The sequence below is a fragment of the Vipera berus genome, assembly GCF_964194415.1.
Source record: "Vipera berus genome assembly, chromosome: 1".
Lineage (NCBI taxonomy): Eukaryota > Metazoa > Chordata > Lepidosauria > Squamata > Viperidae > Vipera > Vipera berus.
Window position 1 is genome coordinate 71,503,727 of NC_138202.1, and position 22,298 is coordinate 71,526,024.

At 37.6% G+C, this 22,298-nt stretch overlaps 1 protein-coding gene across 1 annotated transcript in view; it reads right to left on the bottom strand.

Annotated features, from left to right (window-relative positions):
* The window catches only part of PCNX1 (pecanex 1), a 117,136-nt gene that overhangs the window by 19,577 nt on the left and 75,261 nt on the right, over window positions 1-22,298 (bottom strand). Inside the window, exons 15-27 of the mRNA XM_081315689.1 lie at window positions 20,495-20,605; window positions 18,471-18,562; window positions 16,992-17,101; window positions 13,809-13,914; window positions 11,901-11,993; window positions 9,925-10,075; window positions 9,401-9,542; window positions 5,789-5,966; window positions 4,694-4,802; window positions 4,347-4,476; window positions 3,453-3,511; window positions 1,735-1,950; window positions 1,023-1,276 (exon numbers count right to left, since the gene is read on the bottom strand). Of these exons, the coding sequence (XP_081171815.1) occupies window positions 1,023-1,276; window positions 1,735-1,950; window positions 3,453-3,511; window positions 4,347-4,476; window positions 4,694-4,802; window positions 5,789-5,966; window positions 9,401-9,542; window positions 9,925-10,075; window positions 11,901-11,993; window positions 13,809-13,914; window positions 16,992-17,101; window positions 18,471-18,562; window positions 20,495-20,605 (1,751 nt within the window). The remainder of the gene's footprint in view (window positions 1-1,022; window positions 1,277-1,734; window positions 1,951-3,452; window positions 3,512-4,346; window positions 4,477-4,693; window positions 4,803-5,788; window positions 5,967-9,400; window positions 9,543-9,924; window positions 10,076-11,900; window positions 11,994-13,808; window positions 13,915-16,991; window positions 17,102-18,470; window positions 18,563-20,494; window positions 20,606-22,298) is intronic.

Here is a 22,298-nt window from a genome sequence, read left to right on the forward strand (position 1 = left end):
ATATATATATATATATATATATATATATATATATATATATATATATATATATATATATATATATATATATATATATATATATATAATTGTAACCTTTAAGTATTTTTACTAAACACACCAAGAAGGATTAAACACATCCTTTGTAGTTGTTGAACCCAACTGGGCTCAAACCAGAGCAGCAAAGGAAAGGAATAGAAATGGAAGAAAACACCCAGATGTATTGTTTTTCTGTTGGTTTACAGGAATCAACGTGAAATCATTTAGAAGAACAGTTTGCACAGTATTTATTGTTTTCAATCTCTCGGGGTGGGAGGATGGGGATTTATATTTGAAGTTCAGACTCTTCACATATTCAACTCCAAAGCAACTTTGCTCACCAGTACATTCCAAGCCATTATGACTTTTTTCTATAGGCACATTCTGAAAATAATTAGATTATTGGAATACAGGTAGGTTTTTTTTAATCCCATTTATATCCCGCCCTTCTCCGAAGACTCAGGGCGGCTTACAATCTAAAGCACAAATCAATGTGCTTAGCAGTAGCCTTCATTCTATGTACATGACTGCTTATTAGAGCTTTCACGCCCCCCCCCAAGAGGCATTATTAAAAAGTCAGCTTATTGCCCCCAACAATCTGGGTCCTCATTTTACCTACCTCGGAAGGATGGAAGGCTGAGTCAACCTTGACTTACGACCACAATTGAGTTTTGCTTGTCAGATGCTTGTCGCAAAAGAGATCACATGACCCCAGGACACTGCAACTGTCATAAATATGAGCTGGTTTGCAAGCATCTGAATTCTGATCATGTGACCATGGGGAGGTTGCAATGGTCGTAAGTGTGAAAAATGGCCATGTCACTTTTTTTACTGCCATTGTAACTTCAAATGGTCACTAAATAAACTGTTGTAAATTAAGGACCACCTGTATAGCGATAGCACAGATATTAATAGCTTGTATAAAACAGCTTAGTACTCCTTTGTAAAGAGGAAAGCAATTCTACATTCCTGAGTTAGAGATGTACCTTGACATAGTATGTGGTGAGTATTTTCCTTAGATCAAAGACCTGAAGCATGGAAGCAGCACTGTTGTCAGTGATGCTGTAACCCTCCAAGACATACTTGGTGACTAGAACTTCCCATGCCAGCCAACGCTGGCCAAAGGCAGCGTTAAAAGACAACACATGAGGGATATGACCAGGTTCGCAGCAACAAAACCCTTCATCTTCCTCAACCCCTTCCGTAATAGCTTCTACTTCTCGTTGCTGACAATAAGTTCCTGAAATGAAAAAAAGTAATTCTTAAAAATAGGAGCATTAACAACGCCAGTTCTGATCATTTGGAAGTAATGATTTGCACTTGCTGTCTGGTAGAAAGAGGATGAGTAATATTGGGATAAGTAATTAAGGACCTTCATGAGTTCATGTTCATTTAATTAGAGATGTCATAGATTTTTTTTTAAAAAAATACAGTGCTTATAAAGATGTCAGAAATTACTAAAATAGAATTCACTAATGAAAGAAAAAGTAAGAGAATTTTTGTTGAAATCTTCGAAGAAAGTAAAGATTAAGTGATCTGAGGTTATAAAATGAACTTTGTTCAGCTCTATCAATTTTACCCAGGCTCAGAGCATCTCAAATCTAAAATATTTATTAATCGAATGGACTAAATTCGATGTTACAATGTCTGAAAGTAGTACAGGAAGATTAATGAAAAGTGCATTCACATAGATTTTACCTCTGAATTCAAGCCCTCTCAGTTGGAAGGTGACTAAGCCATTGCCAATCTCTATAAGGTGTACAAGTGCATTGAGGTAGTCGGAAGCAAGAATAAAGCAATCTCCAGTACTGTAGTTTCCCCATCGTCCCAAGAGTAAGTCTCCACACAGGCTGTGCTGAAGGGAGCGAGTTAAATGTTCATAGAAGATGGAATTCAAGTTATTGTCATCAGAACCTATATACGGGAGAAAAATCATACAATATGCACTAAAAACATGAATTTATTTTTTACAATTCTACTGAAAAATCACCCCAAGATATTACAACAGACCGGGATAGATGATCCCTTTAAGAGCTTTCAGCTGACTCAACCCCCGCCTTTTAGCCATATTATTTCTACTGTAGAAACATTAACATATGTAATTCTCTTGACATCAAGGTAAATTTCTCAGGTGGGGCATCCCAAAAGTGAGAGAGATCAGGTACTGAATCATCTCCAGGAACTCAAGATAGTATCCACATCGCTTTCCTCTCTATTTTTTCTACAATAGTACTATAGAGAGATTGCCAAAGTAGAAATAAAAGATTTGCACTCTTTAGCATCTAGCATACAGGATTAACCTTTGCCCCTGCTTAAGATTAATTATTTTTATAGATAGTTCTCTCATATTTGGATATACTCTTTTTGAAAAGGGGAATCCAGGCAAGAAGACAAGTTGCTAGAATATATGTGGTAGCTTAAACAGGTATTGTGGCAATGTGTGAAGAGGAATAATCATAAGGTTAGCAGCGGAATTTTGTTTTTTCCAGAAAAAAACAGAAAAAAAGCATAAAAGAAAGATTCTAGATTTATTCAGATGATAGAGAGGAAATATTAGTTGTCACTTTGAAGTTGTAATTTAGAAAAGCATGGTTGCTTAATCGGAGAAAAAGATTTTAATCTATTAGCTGATTACAGATAGTCCTTGACTTATGACCACAGTTGAGCCCCAAATTCCTCGTTAAATGAGACAGTTGTTAAGTGAATTTTGCCCCATTTTACGACCTCTTGCCACAGTTGTTAAGTCAACCATTGCAGTTGTTAAATTAGCAACATGGTTGTTAAATGAATCTGGCTTCTCCATTGACTTTGCTTGTCAGAAGGTTGCAAAAGGAGATCACATGACCCTGCAACTGTCATAAATATGAGTCAGTTGTCAAGCATCCGAATTTTGATCACATGACCGTGGGGAGGCTGTGAAGGTCGTAAAAATGAAAAACGGTCATATCATCTTTTTCCGGTGCCATTGTAACTTTGAATGGTCACTCAACTGTTGTAAGTCGAGGACTACCTGTAATAGGTATCGCATCATCTAAGAAGACAACTGCTAAAGTTTAGAGATAAAATCAATAAAACAAGGAAGATATTGGAATGATTAAGGAATGTGGTATCTATGAATGAAAATGAATTTCAAGTAAATTACTAACAGCATCTATAAAACAAAAGATTGTATAGATTTATCCTCCATAATAAATTTCTCAAAGAAAGAATGCTGTTTGTTATAAAAATATGTACTGTTACACATAAAACAATATACTTATCTATTAGAAAGAGCTCTTCCGCACCCCTAAAAAGATGCAAAATGTATCTTTCAGCAGGTTAATTTTGGTTTTCACCAAAAAAAAAGGGTATCGACTAAATTGAGCCATTGCACAATTCATTCAACTGTTCCACCTGCCTAGTTCTATCAATATTACCTGGGTTTCTGTCAAGCTGAGAAGCCAATCTTGTGTTTGAGTGGTCCACTCGTTTTGTGCTGGGAAAAAAAAGGACAAAAGAGTAGAGTTGGTTGTACTCCTGAAATGCCTTATAATGAAGTTCCACAGGGTAATTAACTTTATCTCTTTTCCTACCATTCCACCTTCCAGACAGAGGCTCATTTTTATATGCCTTATCTTAAAGTAAGTAAGGGGGAAATGTATATAGAGGCTGGTACACCACAAAGGGTTTTCCTAATCGGTGACTCTACAAAATATTTGATTCCCGGCTTACACCATTCCTCTTACAGCACTGAAAACACAGCTTTGAACAGTGCTAGTTCCAGTCATTTGTTTGCCTTCTTTCTGAGAAGACAGGCTGAGCCAGATGTTTCCTGGGTGTGAAAACAGATCCTGTCTGTTTTTCAAAGTTCTGAATGATACTTTCATGAATTTTGTGCCAACCGGAAAGTAGTTTACAACTGACATTTTAGGAGGACAACACAGTAAAGAAATTACTAAAAAGCAGGAGAAACACAGCAAATAGTTCTTTAACATATCAATTCATTTTGAAGAAATGAGAACATCTGGCAGGAAAAAAAAGCGGATGCCTTATTCTCCTGCATTGTAAAACTCAAATCTTTTCCCATTCCTTTAAAAAGTATTTGTTAAATATTAGAAGTTCTGTAGTTTCATTTTTTTTCTTAAAATGTGTTATGTTCAGAATAGTCAGTATCAAGAAAAGAAACATTTTTTGTCCCTTTTGAGATTAAAAAGACTATTTTAAATTCTAGACTGAACCAATCCAACAACTTCATGAAGAAATATCCTATTTTTCAATGCATTACAAATATACTATACACAAAAGCCTTGTATGATTTCAGTAACACCTACTTGTAATCTCTCTCCCAGAACTTGACGGGTCTGACATATGAAGTGATAAATATTGCACTTCCCAAAAAAGGGTTTAATGGGGTAGAGAAAAAGGCAGACACGATTGCCTGGACAAACAGCATTGCAGAATCTACCAGACAATAAAGTTAAGGATGCCATAATTATTATCAAAATATCTTATTAGCAGGATAGAATGAAATTGGATATTTGTCCCCTATTGACTTTTCTTGTAACACTGAGCATGTAAATTCGTCTTTGCTTTTTGTAATCACTTACTGTGTATTTTCTCTACTCGATTTAGATTTCAGGAGATCAAATTAAAATAAGTTTGAATTTCAAAAGGATACGAGGCACAGCAAATGGTTGGGCGAAAGCATGGAAAGCAGATCCCCATGTGATTTGCCAAGGAGCAATATAAGTGTACACAAACCTCAGTTTGTAAAAAAGTTCCCAAAGCTACAAAAGAAATCAGAAGAAAATATTTAGAAATATAAGCACCAGCAGAAGTAGCAGTACAGAAGCATAATCATGCATGGATTTTATCCTTTTGAAGCACGTGCAGAATAATGCCTCCATTAAGGCTTAAGGGAACTCGATTTGAGGGAGCCACAGAGACCTACCCACCGCATCCCATGTTCGTGTGAAAGCATGCCCTGTTAAACCGATTAAAGACCATTGTCAAGAACAAAAATGAAGTGGAATTTCTCTGGCTTCCCTTTTAAAATTGAGGGAAAAATAACATGGCATTGCAAGATTTATTTCACACTGTAGGGCTAGAAAAATTTAAAAGGAGAGTCGATTGACACTTCTGGCAACTACATGGATGTGACCATGTATTTTTCTTGGCAACAAACCATTTTCTTGGTCATTTATGTTGGCTTCCTCTGGGATGTTTTTTTTTTTGCAAATTCAGTTTTTGTCTACCACCCTAAGATATCCCGTTAAATCTCCAATCCAATTTTGTCCAATTATCCAATTTTACTTTACATATCTAATATGTACAATGTTACTTAGCTTTCTGAGATTAGCCAACATTGACCAAAGTGCACATGGGACAGCATACCTTCATACTTGGCACCATAACAATTCCTGTTTATCTATTTACTTATTGTCTCATTTACAGAAACCTACATCACACTAAACCACGCACAGGAAGCAACACAATTAATACCTGAAGAAAAATACCATTTGTGCTTACATGACTTAGTTTATTCAGTGAACCATAGCTTAATAAATAAGAGTTCAATATATATGAACTAGATCTGTGTTAAAAAGGTCTGCTTGAGCTTTATAAAAGTTCATGAGCAAGAAGACAGCTCGGCTACACAAAAATCCTTTTCCCCGTGTTCTGGCAGATGTGGAGATGTTCACACTAAGCCAGTTTTCTGCCAGTTGCTTGTAATAATATGGAATAGAATGGGGATGCTATATTTTGACTTTACCTTGTTGAAGAGTATGGACATGAAGAACAAATCTAGCAGCATGGTCTCAGAGAATCGATTGTAATCAAATGTAAAGAAAAGCACTGTAAAAATGATAGTGACATACTGGTAGGTTGGATTGCTAAAAGATGAGCGCAGCAACTTCATACCAGCTACAGTAATCATTAAAGCACCAAGTCTGCAATGAGAAAAATACAATTTCAGATGAAACCTGAAGCCAAAAAAATTCCCTTAGCTCTCCCTTTAGAAACTTCCATTAATTCCTTCTTGCCTCGCTCCCCTCTACTTGTTTAGTTTGTTGATTATTCCCAATGAACTTGTTTTCTAAAATTCCTGTTTATTAGATTTCCTTACTTGCAAGATCTGATTTGGATTCTCAGCATATGGGTATATTCTAGAGGCATTTGTAGCTTGTGGTGATGACACTAAGATGACAAAATGTGTATCTAACACCAGCTCCATCCTTCTCTATTTGCTTTGCAATAATAGAGGCAAATCTATTAACAGGCAGAAATTGCACTGCAACTTCAATTTTGTCACTTGCCCCTCAGTGGATACCCATGTATCTAGGGGTTATATAAAGTCTTAATCTTACCCCAAGAAATATCTAAATTGCATGTGTTTTTAAAAGTAGAAATTAATAAATACGTAGATACATACATGCTAAACTAATAAATACAGATGAAAGATATTACAGTCAGATCACTTTGTTTCTTGGGCAAGCAGAATGTTCATTCAGCCTTCATACCAACTCATTCAAATGGAGTCATAAACTTTACTTCCACCTAATTTTTTTTCTTTCTTAAAACGATATATAGGAACCTCCCCTTTCCCCATTATATACCAATATTCAGTTAATAAAGTAGATTAGGTTAAAAAGTGGTAAAGGCCCTCAAGATCCTGTCATCATATGAAAAGCTCTGGTGGATTAGACCAAAGGATTATCTATGGAGGTATCTCCAGGCTAGATCCAGCCCAAGTTCTCCTTTCATACCACATTTGGCCCCATTCTGTAATGGATTCGGAGAGTCATCTTGCTGACGGATCGATGGGCTAATGGATAGGGTTCTGAGTCTTTTTATATGAATTCTAATGACATTCCACTGTCTTGGACAAAATAAAAAGTACCATTCTTTCATGCAAATATTAATATCTGATATATCCCAATAATATGGCAGATTTCAGAAAGCAGAGAAACTAAAGGTTTGGAATCCCAGACACATGGTGTTGGAAAGGAGGACTTCATGAATCAAGTAACTTAAATCTGAGATAGGACAGATGGAGAGTTTGTGTGGCAGTTTGTCAAGATTTAGGCAAGAAAAAGTTAATGAGAGATTCAACTTTCTTCCTAACACTAAAAGAACTTTCACAGTGGAAAAATATTACCAAGGGAAATTGTAGGCTCCCTTCCTCTAAGAGAGCTATCTGCCATTAACTTTTACTTTAATGTTTGAAACTTTAGTAATTGAAAAACAAAAAGGACAAGTATAGAAAGTGGAAAGAGGGGCACATAACTAAGGCAGAATATCAGCAAATAGCCCGAGCTTGCAAAGATGAAGTGAGGAAAGCTAAGGCTCAAAATGAACTAAGGCTTGCAACAGAAGTCAAAAATAACAAACAAACAAAAAAAAGTCTTTCAACTTGTAAAAAACAAGAAAAAAGTTAAGGAAATGATTGGTCCATTAGTGGGAGAAAGTGGCAAGAAAGTGACAAGCAACAGGGAGAAAGCAGAACTATTTAACTCATTTTTTTGCATCCGTCTTTACACACAGGGGAAAAACAATCCAACCTATCAAAAACAGTGCCATAAAAAACAGAATAGAAACGCAAGTTAAGATAGGCAAGAAAATGGTAAGTGAGCACCTATCCACTCTAGACAAGTTCAAATCACCAAGACCAGATGGACTACACCCCAAGGAACTGGCAAATGTGATCTTAGAACCACAAAAACTATATCTTTCAAAGATCCTGGAGCACTGGGGAATGACCAGAAGACTGGAAAAGACCTGATGTAGTTTCCATCTTCAAAAAAGAAAAAAAATGGATGCAGGAAACTACAGAGCTATCAGCCTGACCTCAATACCTGGGAAGATTCTGGAAAAGATAATCAAGCAACGAATCAGCGAACACCTAGAGGCAAACAAAGTCATTACCAAAAGCCAACATGGGTTTGTCAAAAACAGATCATGCCAGACAAATCTTATTGCATTGTTTGACCAAGTGATAAAATTAGTGGACCAGAGGAATGCTGTGGATATAATGTACTTGGACTTCAGTAAGGCATTTGATAAAGTAGACCACAACCTACTACCAGAAAAAAGTGGGTTAGACAGCATCACCACCAGATGGATTCGTAGCTGGCTGACCAACTGTACTCAGCGTGTTGTCCACAATGGAATTGCATCTACATGGAGAGAAGTGTGTAGTGGGTTGCCCCAGGGCTCTGTTCTGGGCCCAGTGCTCTTCAATATGATTTGGATGAGGGGATAGATGGGGAACTCGTCAAATTTGCAGACGACACCAAGCTGGGAGGAATAGCCAATACTCCAGAAGATAGGCTTAAAATACAGGAGGATCTGGACAGACTCGAATACTGGGCGCTATCTAACAAAATGAAATTCAATGGTGAAAAAAGTAAGGTTCTACATTTAGGCAAAAAACCCCAAATGCACAGGTATAGTATACAGTAGGTGGTACCTTGCTCAATAGTAGTAACTGTGAGAGGGATCTTGAAGTCCTAGTGGACAATCACTTAAATATGAGCCAGCAGTGTGCTGCAGCTGCCAAAAAAGCCAACACAATGCTAGGCTGCATTAACAGAGGGATAGAATCAAGATGACATGAAGTGTTAATACCACTTTACAATGCCTTGGTAAGGCCACACCTGGAATACTGTATCCAGTTTTGGTCACCACGATGTAAAAAAGATGGTGAGACTCTAGAAAGAATACAGAGAAGAGCAACAAAGATGAACAGGAACTGGAAGCTAAAACACATAAGGAACGGTTGCTGGAATCGGGTATGTCTAGTTTAATGAAGAGAAGGACTAGGGGTGACATGATAGCAGTGCTCCAATATTTCAGGGGCTGCCACAAAGAAGAGGGAGTCAAGCTATTCTCCAAAGCACCTGAAAGCAGGACAAGAAGGAACAGAAGGAAACTAACCAAAGAGAGAAGGAACCTAGAACTAAGGAGAAATTTCCTGACAGTTAGAACAATTTATCAGTGGAACAATTTGCCTCCAGAAGCTGTGAATGCTCCAACACTGGAAGTTTTTAAGAAGAATCTGGACAGCCATTTGTCTGAAGTGGTATAGGGTTTCCTGCCTAAGCAGGGGGTTGGACTAGATGACCTCCAAGGTCCCTTCCAAGTTTATTATTATTATAATATCTGTACTGAGCAGCAGTTTGTACTCAGTGGCTTGAATAAGACTTTCTTATTCTACCATTGCATGAGAGAGGCACTAAAGAATTCTAGTGCTGAGGGTACTGAAAGGTTATACAATGGGGAAGTGAAACTAGAAACAAAGCTCCCAAACAGACACCTTTTTTCCAAAATGCTAATCATACTTAAAACAAAAGTAAAATAAAGATGCATGCCTTTTTCTACTTACTCTGTATCTAATCTCTTTGGACTAGCAATAGCTTTTGCACTGCTGCTGAGCTCATTGAGGACTACCAAGGGATAGATTATATTCTTCTCCACAAAAAGAAGCCATATATGAACTTTCTCAAACCACATAACATGTGCAGCATCTAAGAATTCAAAGAGCACATTTTGACATCAAATATTTCTGGAATATGCACAGAATATCAAGCTCAACTCTAATATCTCTAATAGAACAGTCCCTAAGATAGCTGAACTGTCTTTCTTTATACAGAGAGAGAGGAATAAAGTTTCTCTGGCAAAAAGAAAAACTAGTATGTAATTTAATTTAATTTAATTTAATTTAATAATATTTCTATACCGCCCTTCTCCCTGAGGACTCAGGGCGGTTCACAGGGCAAAAGTGAAATACAAAATTTAACTGTAGATAGATTTTTTTTAATAAATGCAACTTAATTATAAAATCTCAATATATTAAGTGACAACGCAACCAATAGTTAGAGATAATCTACTGCAAATTGTGCTACTTACTGCGGACTTCAAATTGATAGTATTCCTTGCTTTTCAGCAATGGATGAGAAAAACAGTGCCATGGGAGCTGTTTTCGGAGCTGAGGCAGCACATAATGGGTCATAAATCCTATTAATCCCACCAATGCATACAAAACGTAACTTAAAACAGGCTAAAAAAAAATTAAAGAAAAAAGAATAAAATCTCAAAATCAGAAAAATACAATGATCATTCCTTTCAGAATTGTATTACTTTATTTCACTGTAAATAGCAGCTCTGACCAAAAAGCTATCTTCTCCTCTGCATATCAAAAACATCAGAAACACATGAAGTAGTCCCATATTGGATCCTAATTGTTACCCTTGATTAGGTGTGTATCAGTTTAAGGGAAAATGATAACAACTGAAGGAAAATTGGACTAGAATTCTGCATTTTCCCTTTAAATGCTGCACTTTATATGCAGAATATTATGCTACATATTATTATTACTAGTTAGAATTAAATTTCCAGGGTTGGAACATTCCTTCGTCTATATTTTCTCACCTACTCTTTGAGAATATATGGGTATCCTAAAGTGAGTTTCTCTAGATGAGTATGATTAAAACCTACATTCTTTTCCAACTCCTTAAGACTGAATCTGCTGGAAGTTTATCATTTAGTCACCACCATTAAATGATAATGGTGGAGATGAAACAGCATAGAGGGGAAGTACAAAAACTATCCTTATGGTGTTTAGAGAACTACTTGTACCTGAACATTGGCAAGACAAAGGAGATGGTGCTAGACTTTCGGAGGAAAAGAGAGGAACCTGTCCCACTTTACATCACAGGGGGGGGCCTGTGTGGAGAGAGTCTCCTCCTTTAAATTCCTGGGAGTCTACCTCTGTGAAGATCTTACCTGGAAAGTTAATACAACCCAGGTGGCCAGAAAGGCCCAACAGAGACTCTACTTCCTCAGGGTCTTGAGGAAGAACAGGGTAGAACAATGACTAATGACCTTCTTTTACCGGTCTACTATAGAGAGCGTCCTCTCGCACTGTATTGTGGTTTGGTATGCTGGCCTGACAGCCGTGGATAGGAAGATGTTACAGAGGATGGTGAGCACAGCACAAAACATCGTGGGCTGTCCCCTGACACCACTGGATGACATCGCCAGGGCTCGCTGCCTTGGAAGAGTGAGGAAAATTCTCAGGGACGACTCACACCCTGGTCGGTACCTCTTTACTCTCCTACCATCAGGTAGGAGATATAGAAGTATAGCCAGCCTGAAAAACAGGCTGAAAAACAGTTTCTATCCATGGGCTGTCAGGCTCCTGAATGGGAAATAACTCTATGTATGATTGACTTGCGAGGCCGGTGTGTTGTGCAATTAGCTCACATGGTGTAACAAGATGGTGGGTTTGTTGTCACGGGGGGGGGGGAATGAAGGGAGGCTCAGCCAATCTCACTGTATACATGTTGTACTTTGATAACAAAGGTTCATTCATTCAGCAGATTCAGAGGTTAAGTGATACATTTACTAACTTTCTTGCTATAGTCCTTAGTATTTGCATTTTATGGCATGTGTATCACACAAAACAAAAACAAACAAACAAAAGTGAGATTCTGGTCTGTTCAGACAGCACAGCTTCTGTACATCATACTTTTTAGCATCCCAAGTTTCCATATTTACTCATATACCAGACATATCAGTCTGCTCTGAAAAAGTTGCACAAGCAGGAACATGGATAAATGAGAATTTTCTAATCACAGGCTAACTCATATCCTTTCCATCTTACTTAAAATTCTTAACATACTCTACTAATGGGGACTAGCTGGAATAAATCCTGTGGCACTTAAAGCGGAAGGAAAATGAGGCATACATAGAGTCAATGTGATGTCACTGAACCCAGAAACAAGTTTTCTATGTGGCTAAGCAATATAAATAATATCCAAGAAAGATATATATTAAAAATGTGTATCATTATTTTTTAAGTGGACAGTAGAAATAAGTCTTACCTGCAATACTGTGAACCCTGTGCTGACATGGATTGCAAAATAAAGTACACCAATGACTACACAAACAACAAGATCAGACTGCAAACGTTCATTCTAGCAAGAAAAAAAATAAAGAAAATGCATTTGCATGTCAACTTCTACATTTTTATTACTCACATAGTTATTTCGAAGACAGTTTCAGAATATAGCAATGTAATTAATATTTATAGTCTCAAAACATACTCCTCCCCCCCCCCAGTTTTTACTGACATATTTGTGGAATTTGGGTTTAGGTACCAGACAATTTGCCAAGCTGTACAGAGATATTTTTTTAAACAATTGTTAGAACAGACTATCATAAATCTTAGCACAGTCTGAACAAGTCATTTAAACACCTGAATTGTATATATATCTTTGGCATGGAGTATTATCAGAGCTTCATGTGACTCTTATACTGTATATGTATTTACAGCAAGATATATAGAGATTAAGTAAAAATAACATCAGTGGTGCTTGTTTAACTTATTTCACAAGCAAAGTAATCCAATAATAAATGTGTCCGTGTGAAAAAGTAGTTACTTTTTTAGATTCAGTAACTGTTTTCATTACCTTTAGCTACAGCCACTGCAACCAAACATTCTCTGAAACTGGTGGTTAGCTTCTCATATTAATACAGGGGTCTTCAAACTTGGCCCTTTTATGACTTGTGGACTTCAACTTCCAGAATTCTTCAGCCAATGTGCCTGGTTGAGGAATTCTGGGAGTTGAAGTCCACAAGTCATAAAAGGGCCAGATCTGAAGACCCCAGTATTAATAGGTAAGCATTCTGGCCCATTCCACCATGATGAATGGCTTCAATTGAATGGCATTTGTGGGTTTTCTTGCATTAATTGCTTACTTCAGGTTCCACATAATACTTCAATGAGATTTACATCAGTCCTTTGACACTGAGTTTGTTCTTTCTCCATTATTTTATAGATTCCCTTGTATAGCTGGAATCACTGACTATTTGTATGATCTATTTGTGCTTTACTTCAGCTTCAGCTGGCAGACAGATGATCTCATATTCTCTGCAGAATTCACTAACAGGATCAGAATTCATGCTTCTTCATCGATGGCAAGTCATTCAGGTCCTGAGGAAGCAAAGCATCCCCAAGCCATGGCGCTACCAGCTACATACTTGACTAATGGTACAGCAGAATGTATTGTTTGATTTAATATAATAAATATAATGTAAGTATAATAAAACCCATACAGCCTAAAAAGTTCCAATTCTGATTTGGTGGTAAAGATATGCAAATACTTATGATATTCTGAAACAATCAAATACTCTTTTCATAGAACTGTAGACACGGAACATGCACATTGGGATGTTCTCCAAATGTTCTGCACTCCCCATCACGTTTGTGTCGCACCGTTTAAAGTGATTCTGGGTTGAAAGGATGACATCACCATTGCCGGGAGATGTCCGTGGGGGTTCCTGTTATGTCCCGTCAAGGAGCTGGAGTGGGTGACAAGAGCTCATCCCGCCACGCAGCAGCACTTGGGTCTCGAATGCGGATGTTGCTAACCTCCAACCTGGTGTCCTAACATGAGCAACTGCGTTCCTAATGTTCTGGACAGTATCTCCTACACATCCCAGATGAGCAAAGGTCAGTATTAATAGTTCTGAAAGTTTCCTCTGTTCATGAAACCTATTAATCTGTCTCTTATACCTCAGATCTGGCTTATTTATAGCAGACAACAGTGGTGTTCATATTACTGGAAATATAACTGTATAAAACACTGAAACACCGATAGGTATTGGATTATGACTAAGATGGTGATTATTCCTAAATATCCGAGAAATAGGTCAACTATTTAGCTCAATATTTAGTACTCATGATAGCAAACTTGTGAGAATTATTAATAAACTATGTTCCAACTTACCACTGAGTTTCTAAGCTTTTCAGGTAAGGGGTCTTTGACTTCAGATAGTGGATCTTCTGGGTTTTTATCTTCTGAAGTCGGAAAAAGCTTTGATTGCACTAAAGAACTAAAGTAAATACTTGTTTTAAACAAGGTCTTTACAGAAAAAAACTGCATTATTCATTACTGTATTCTAAGCAAATCTAAATCATTCTTTCCAGTTTAAAGGAAAATGAGTCTTCATTTTCTGATAAAACAAACGATGTCTTTACAATGCTGTAGATCAGGCATGTCAAACTGCTGACCCATGGGCCGGATGCATCATACTGAAACCACGCCCACACCATTGCCGGCAATGGGGGAAAAGTCGTGATACGTCACGTGACGTCGCGAGTTTGACATGCCTGCTGTAGACCATGAGATAAAATGTTATAAATTGCTTCTATATACCCTCTACAGCAGGGGTGTCAACTGCTGGCCTGCAGGCCGGTTGCATTATGTGGAGGACATGCCCACTCCAGCTCCGGCAATGCGAAAAGTTGTGATACGTCGCACACGTCACGTGACGCAGCGAGTTTGACACCCGTGCTCTACAGCAAGGTGCCAATCATTCATAGTTTCACTGAAACAGTTGAAACTTGAAAATATAAATGAATGCTACTATTTAACTATTACACATTTATCTTTTAGATATCATCAGAAATGCTTGTTCAATATTTCAAACATATCTGTAAGTAATTTAAAGTACTTTGTGTAATTTTTAGCTAACTGTTATTATTCAAATAATTCCTACGAAGCTCTGGGTGCATCTTAAATTTATTTATTCAGAAGATTTATATCACTGCCCATTTTAAGTAACCCTGGGCAGCTCATAACAACAGTAAAACCAAGATAAAAGATTGTTTTATGACAGAAAATAATCATAAAAACAGTAAGGCAATAAAACAAAATTTCTGTGCCTTAATCATCTCCTTAGGATAGGTAGGCTCCAGTGGTCCATATTTCAAACTATCTATCTATACAGTTTTAGGAGGGACTGGCCAAGTCAGGGAGAGGAGTCAAACAGGGACTTATTGTAGAATCTCTATGTGGGTATAAGAGGGCAAAATCCAACCCTTCCTTGAATGCCACTGAACTTTATCTAGTCTCATCTAGGGTCAAACCGTTATTCTGAGAAAATTCCTGTGTATAGGATTAGCAATAAAATAGCTAACCAAACTCTTCAAAAGTGGGTTGGTTGGTTGTGCCTGACAATAGTACAATCCTATCTCAGCACCCTGGTAAAATGCCAGGTCTTAGTCTTCGGAAAGGCTAAAAGGGTGGGCACCCATCAAATTGCTGAGGGGAAGGTGTTCCACAAGGTAGGAGCAATCACAGAAAAGGCACGCTTCCAAGGTCCCACTAGATGACAAGATTTCAGGGAAGGGACTGCGAGTGTGCCTACCCTATCTGATCTAGTGGGATGGGCAAATATTCTTTTGGAGATGTGGTCCCACAAATAACCTGTACCATATAGGGCTTTAAAGGTGATAATAAGCACCTGGAAGGAAACTGAGAGGCGTGCAGCTCGTGCAATAAAGATGCAATACGGGCAAACCCAATATTGTGCGCCCTGCTGCGTTTTGGACTATCAACTTCCAAGTGATCTTCAAGGGCAGCCCCAGAAAAAGCGCACTGCAACAATCCAACTGGGAAGTGACTAAGGCATTAGTGACCATGAGCAAAGCCTTGCAGTCCAAGAAAGGGCACAACTGGCATTTGCTCTAGTGGTTAAGGCACCAGGCTAGAAACCAAGAAAACTGTGAGTTCTAGGCTTGAAAGCCAGCTGGGAGAGCTTGGGCCAGTCACTCTCTCTCAGCCCCATTCACCTCACTGAGTTGTGAGGAAAATAGGAGGAGGAAGGTGTGTTGGGTATGTTTCGCTGCCTTGAGTTATTTACAAAAATAATAAAGGTGGGATTAAAATAATAAAATAAAAATAAAATAATAAAACAAAACAAAACATAAATCTGTGCAAAGGTTCCATGAGCCATGGCTGCCACTTGCTCCTCAAGGAGGAGCTATGAGTCCTGGAAGACCACCCAATTGCACACCAAGTCAGTCCAGAGGAGTGCAACCCCATCCAGGTCAAAGATGACAGATCACCGGATCCTGGGAGGCCAAAGTCTCAAAGCCCTTGCCAGGGTCATGACTCAAAATTCAGATTCTGACTATGATAAAGCTGCTCCCACTGAATTTGTGGAATGGTCAGGCTCAGGAGCCACAAATTTAAGAATGATTTGAGGCTAATCGGGCACAACCTGGAGAGGTGGAGCACTCAGATGATGAGGCATAATCCCGAAGCCATTGGGCTTGGTGCACACAGCAGAGAGCAAAACAATAACGCCCAGTGAGGCTTCTTGCCAAACAGAGAGAGAGGTTTTCATAATTGAAGGCCACTGATTTAAAAGGCAGCCTTAACTCATGTTCCTTCATTGGAAACAACTATCTGATCTCTTACATGACATTCATGTGGATGCTGCTTATGATTCTTGGACTGGCTATCTAATCTGATTTGGCTCCCTGAAATTGGGACTGGATTTGGACCTATTCTTCTGCATGCTCCTGTTGAAAGCAAAACTACTCAGACAAACTTTCTTTTTCAGAGACTGTTCTGATTTACATTGTTATCCTTGATTGCTATCATTCCAAAGATTTCTCATAATGGCTTTGCAGGAGCTCCCTTGGCTCCTCCTTAGAGACCTAGTGACCCTAAACAGGGCTGCTGGACGTGTGTGTGTGTGTGTGTGTGTGTGTGTGTGTGTGTGTGTTGTGTATTATTTGGGTCGCCTAGTCTCCCTGATCAAATGAATGAAACATTTTACTTCAGAATCTCTGAACAACGGATGGAGAATCACCTTACTACAGAAACAGGCAATGGGCTAATGGACAGAGGGGATTATTGCATCCAGACATATACAAATGCTTCAGAATCATCATAGTCTATGGCAGTAATCAGAGTAACTTGGCACTTTTAAGGAAGAAATTTCAATGCAGCAAAGAGCTACAATTGCAATCCTATATCTATTTACTACTAGTTCCAAGTGAGTTAAGATGACTTACTTGTAGAAACAGCTTTAGGCTTTTAAAAAGTTAATTTCTTCTAGTATTTCTCAATTTGAGGAACAAAATAGATGTAATATAGAAATAGGAAGGCATCACTTACAAAAGGACAGAAGGATCACTACTTTGTCGGCTGAGATGATAGGAAATTGCCACTAATGTACCACAAAATACTGAGAAAAGCACTGGAATATGCTGACCATCCCAAGAATCCTGTAGACAAATATGTATTCCTTTATCAGAATGATTATATCAAGTTATAGTGTAAAAGATCATTTTTATTTTTAACTTGTTAGAAATTCTGTATTCAAAAATTAATAATCATATCATTTGCATAGTTGGTTAAACCATAAGATTATTTGGTTTGGGGATTATTTTAAACCTGCTTTTTGATTTATACAAAGAAAAGTAATGAAATGTAAATGTCTATGGAGATTCTCAATTATCCAGTTATGGTTGTTCGAAAAGTGCTTTTTTCCAAAAGGCAACTGGACTGTCTTTGTTTTTGTTTTTTCTTTGAAAATGTTTCGCTTCACATCCTAGAAGCTTCTTCAGTTCTAACTAGCTGGTGGGGAACTAAAGAAGCATCTTCAAAGAGAAGCAAAATGTTTGGAAAGCAAAAACCAAGAAGTCCAGTTGCCTTTTGGAAAAAGCACCTTTGGGATAATGAAATGTAATCATAAAATAATCCAACTCCAGTATTCAGGAGTCACAGAATTCCAACTGACAGCTCTGAAACAAGGTATGCATTACTCAATATAAAGATCAGAAAATATTTGGAAGCATTATAATTCCCTGGGAAAAATAAATGAGAACTAATGAAGGAGAATATTTGTAGCTCAGGGTCGAAATGAGGGGTCCTCGGTGCTCTCTGAGCTTGCTTGTTTTCTTGCAGACGTTTCATTACCCTAACTAGGTAACATCATCAGTGCTAGTAAGGAGTGCAGTTTGCTGTCTGTTTATATTCTGGTGTCTTGCCTGTCTGGTTGGGTAGGGGCTATCTTAGGAATTCTTTTATTGGGCTGTTTACTAGTGGCTCTGTGGTAGTTACTTGATTGGGGTATTGCTTAAAAAAATTAGCAGCTTACGGGCTAAATTAATTCTCTATGAAGCTTTTTAACTTCTTTTTTGCAAGGTTTAATTTATCATAATAATCATAATATGCATTGAGAAAAAGAGAGAAAGATTCGTTTCTCACTATAAACCGTTATTATATTTTTTTTTCTTGATAAGTGTTGTATTCTTTGTATTACAGTATTATAAAATAATAACACTATCACACTGAATTTGCCTAACGTCCTTACCTTACATTACACCTAATATCAACAAATATTTAAAATATATTTCTTTTGTATAAAGATGTGGGACTTTTGTATGCATCTTGAAGTTATTTCAAATTAATGTTATTGGAAGATCCCTGGGTTTCGGTATTGTATGAAAAAAAAGGATCTTATCTCCTTGTACAATATAAAACCATGAAATCAAATGATAACTGCATTTATCCATTTCACAAAAAATAGAATATAACCATTTTAAATCTAACTGTACTATATAAAAATATAGCACTGATGCTACTACTCACCTTTAGGGCCCCATAACACAATCCATATAATAATGCTACTGCCACAATACTACAGATAAAACTGTAGACTGCTGCAATGAGGCTCGTCGTGGCTAGATATAATACAAGAACAAAGAATAATAAAAAATTAGTAAAATGAACCTTGATGTAAAAAATTAAGCATTTATTATTTTGAAGTTTGTTTTAGTTGTATCTTTGGGTATAAAGAATTTAAATAAACTCTCTTACAGGAAATATTTTTTCACATCTTCTTAATGATCAAAAATAAATTACTGCTACTTTTCAAATAATATACAGGTAGTCCTCGACTTACAACAGTTCATTGAATGACCATTCAAAGTTACAACAGCATTAAAATCATTTTTAAAACCATTTTTCACACGTATGACCGTTGCAGCGTCTCCATGGTCAAGCGGTCAAAATTTAGATGCTTGACAACTGACTCATATTTATGACAGTTGCCATGTCCCAGGATCATGGGATCTCTTTTTACAACCTTCTGACAAACAAAGCCAGATTCACTTAACAACCATGTAACTAACGTAACATAATACCAAAAGAGAACTAGGTTGATGCAGTGATTAAGACACAAGCTAGAAATCAGGATACTGTGAGTTCTAACCTTACCTTAGACACAAAGCCAGTTGCGTGACTTTGGGACAGTCACCCTCTTTTAATCCTAGGAAGAAGGCAATGGCAAACCACTTGCAAATATATTGCGAAGAAAAGTATAGGGACTGGCAGTGTCTAGACGCAGACATGTCAAACTCGTGATGTCACGTGACGTTGCGCAACGTATTGGAGCCTTTTCGCCATTGCCAGCAATAGGGTGGGCGTGGCTTCTGGATGACGCATCCGGCCCATGGGCCGGCAGTTTGACACCCCTGGGCCCTAGAGTCAAAAGTGACTTGAAAGTGTATATGTGCATGAATGTCTGCAGTCACATGTGCATTCTCTCTCTCTCTCTCTCTCTCTCTCTCTCTCTCTCTCTCTCTCTCTCTCTCTCTCTCTCTCACACACACACACACACACACACACACACACACAAATACCAAAACAAAGTTTGGCATAGAACAGCAAAATTCAAGTGAACCCTAGACTCATGCATTTCATCCTCAACTTTCCTAACTTGCAGCAGTCCATCGTCTACTTTTGTATTTCCATTGATATGTTATGGTATGCATTTTTTTTTCTGCAACTGAGTACTGAAGAGAAAAAAATTCATTATGAATAAAAATGCATAAAACCACGAATTGCTTCCTACACTCCTTCCCGGAGAAGTTGCTTGCAAAGGGGCATATTTTTTGTCAGAATGCTCTTGTTGGCTTTGCACAAAAGGGCATTTATAATACTAATTGCCTCTTTGCCCTGAGCTGGTTACTGGAGAAGCTGTTTGCAAAGGGACATGCTTTGGCTGGAGCGCTTTTGCCAATGGGGTTTCTTGGTGCAAAAGGACAGGACAGGAACACCTCATTAGCAGCAGCTGAAAGAATCCAAAAGTTAAGCTGGGCCTTAGAATGCAGGATGGCAACGATGACCATGGCTTGGTCTGGGATGGCTGCTGCTTCCAGGTGCATGGCAAGCAACCCTAGAGCCACACAGTGCTGGGGCTGCCCGTTGCCTTGCAAGGCATGGTGCAGAACAGTCAACAGGCAGAGATGGGGGAAGGGATATAGGCAGGTGGGGGTGGGAGTTGCTTACCTTACTAAGGTTTGGGGGTGGGAGGGCCCAAGCCTAGAATGGCTCGGAATGGGGTGGGTGCTCAGCTAACAACTGCTAAAATGTATTTAATGATGACAAGGGGAATTGTCAGGATTGCCGCACTAAGTATGTGACAGCCCACTTTATGAGTACATTGGTTAGCAATGGAAATGTTGTAAGTCAAAGACAACCTATAATCTGGAAAGGTTAAACTGTAATACACTTAATACTGACAGTTTGGGTAAGCATTAAAATTATTTTTAGAAACACACTGAAAAGTTTTTTACTAATTAGATTTCATGAAATGAAACAGTTTTACTCACCATTGCCACCAAAGACATGAATATCTAATTGTTCACAGAGGTACATCAAAAATGTGTTCACCTGAGGCAGAAGACCAATGAAGAATACTATAGGGAAGCATAGTATAAACACTATAGGAGACAAAAAGGATAAAAAAGTAGTAAGTACATGAAGAACTGCTGACTAATACTCCACACTGAACTATGGTGAATAAATGTTCTCTTTACTTTGGAGAAAAAATTACTTCAGGTAGCTGTTGAATTTCATTTTTAGTAGAATACAAGCACATATGCATATGGCAGGAAACACACTATTTTCAGACTTGTTTTAGCTACATGATAATCACAAGAGTCTACATTTATAAAAATTATTTGTTTAAGTGCAAAACTGCAAGTGTAACAGCGCAAAATATCTGAAATTGTTAAACTACGAAAAACTAGCAATACATTAAGATTTATATATGCTATATTGAGTCCTATGACTCAAAAATGTATTGCTTCTCTCCAAAACTTTTTTTAACTTCACAAATTTAGCAGTACATTCCATAGCAGCTACTTTATTTCCTTCAAAAGTAGCTTCACAGAAGCTCTTGTACATTTTGTACTGTTATTGTTTATATATATATATATGAGAAAGAATGAGACAAGCACAAGCGAAAGTCTTTCTTGTTTTTTATTCTTCAAATTAACATGTTCAACAGAAAGGTACTATGGAGGTCTGAGATAAAACAGATTGAGATGGTTATAAGGACGTAAGCTAGGTGAAGAAAAGTATATGACTGGTGTGTATAGATACTCCTCAACTTAAAACGGCAATTGGGACCAGAGTTTCCTTTGCCAAATGATGTGGTTATGAAGCTTAGTGACAGCAAATGGACAATTTTTGGAGGTGTGCATTTTTACAGTGTTTAACAAAAACAACAATGGCAATATCTGTGTTAAACTTCTCTGAACTAAAGGTAATATACTTCACCTTTAAATTCCTCTAATTCCCAATACAAAAAACAACAAAGCAAACAAATGAGTTGAACATTTTTGGTCCTGACCACACAGTTGCATCACATATCATCAGATATTCATGTTCAGAGACTAATGTATTTTTTAAAAATACCCACAACACAGGTTAAAAGAGATGATTGCAGCACATGAATTGAGAGATACATCTCCTAATACATTGGGGGGGGGGATACTAGGAATACTAGTAGGGGATACTAGGAATATTCGGGAGAAGGGCGGTATACAAATATAATAAACTTAAACTTAATAAACTTTTGGGATAATAAAATGATGCAGGATATAGAGAGACATTTGTTTTCTTCTACAGATAGTCCTCATTTAGCAACCAAAAATGGGACTGACAATTTGATTGGTAAACACGTTTAGTGATCATTAAATGAAATTGTGACTGTGGTTATGATCCTAGTTCAGCTTTCCTTTCCTTTTCAGACCTGAGAAGATTGTAAATGCAAAGATTGGTTGTAAAGGAACTTTTTTCAATACTGTCATAACTGTGAATGGTCACTAAGCAAGATAGTCGTTTAAAAAAGACTACATGTACTATTTTTCCACTATGTCTTGATTATATTCTCTAGCATATAAATCCTGTATGTTCACTTAAAATCTTTCTTCAAGGACCTTCTTGGGATTGGTGTATCAAAACACTTCATCTTTTTTAAAGAGAGAGACAGAGAGGGAGAGACTAAAATAGAACAATTAGGTACAACAGAGCAAAGATGACAAAGTAATCTATACATCAGGGATTGGGAGAAATTAGCAACTTCCAGATGTTGCTACCTGGGATTGCTGCATTTTTGGTTCAACAGTA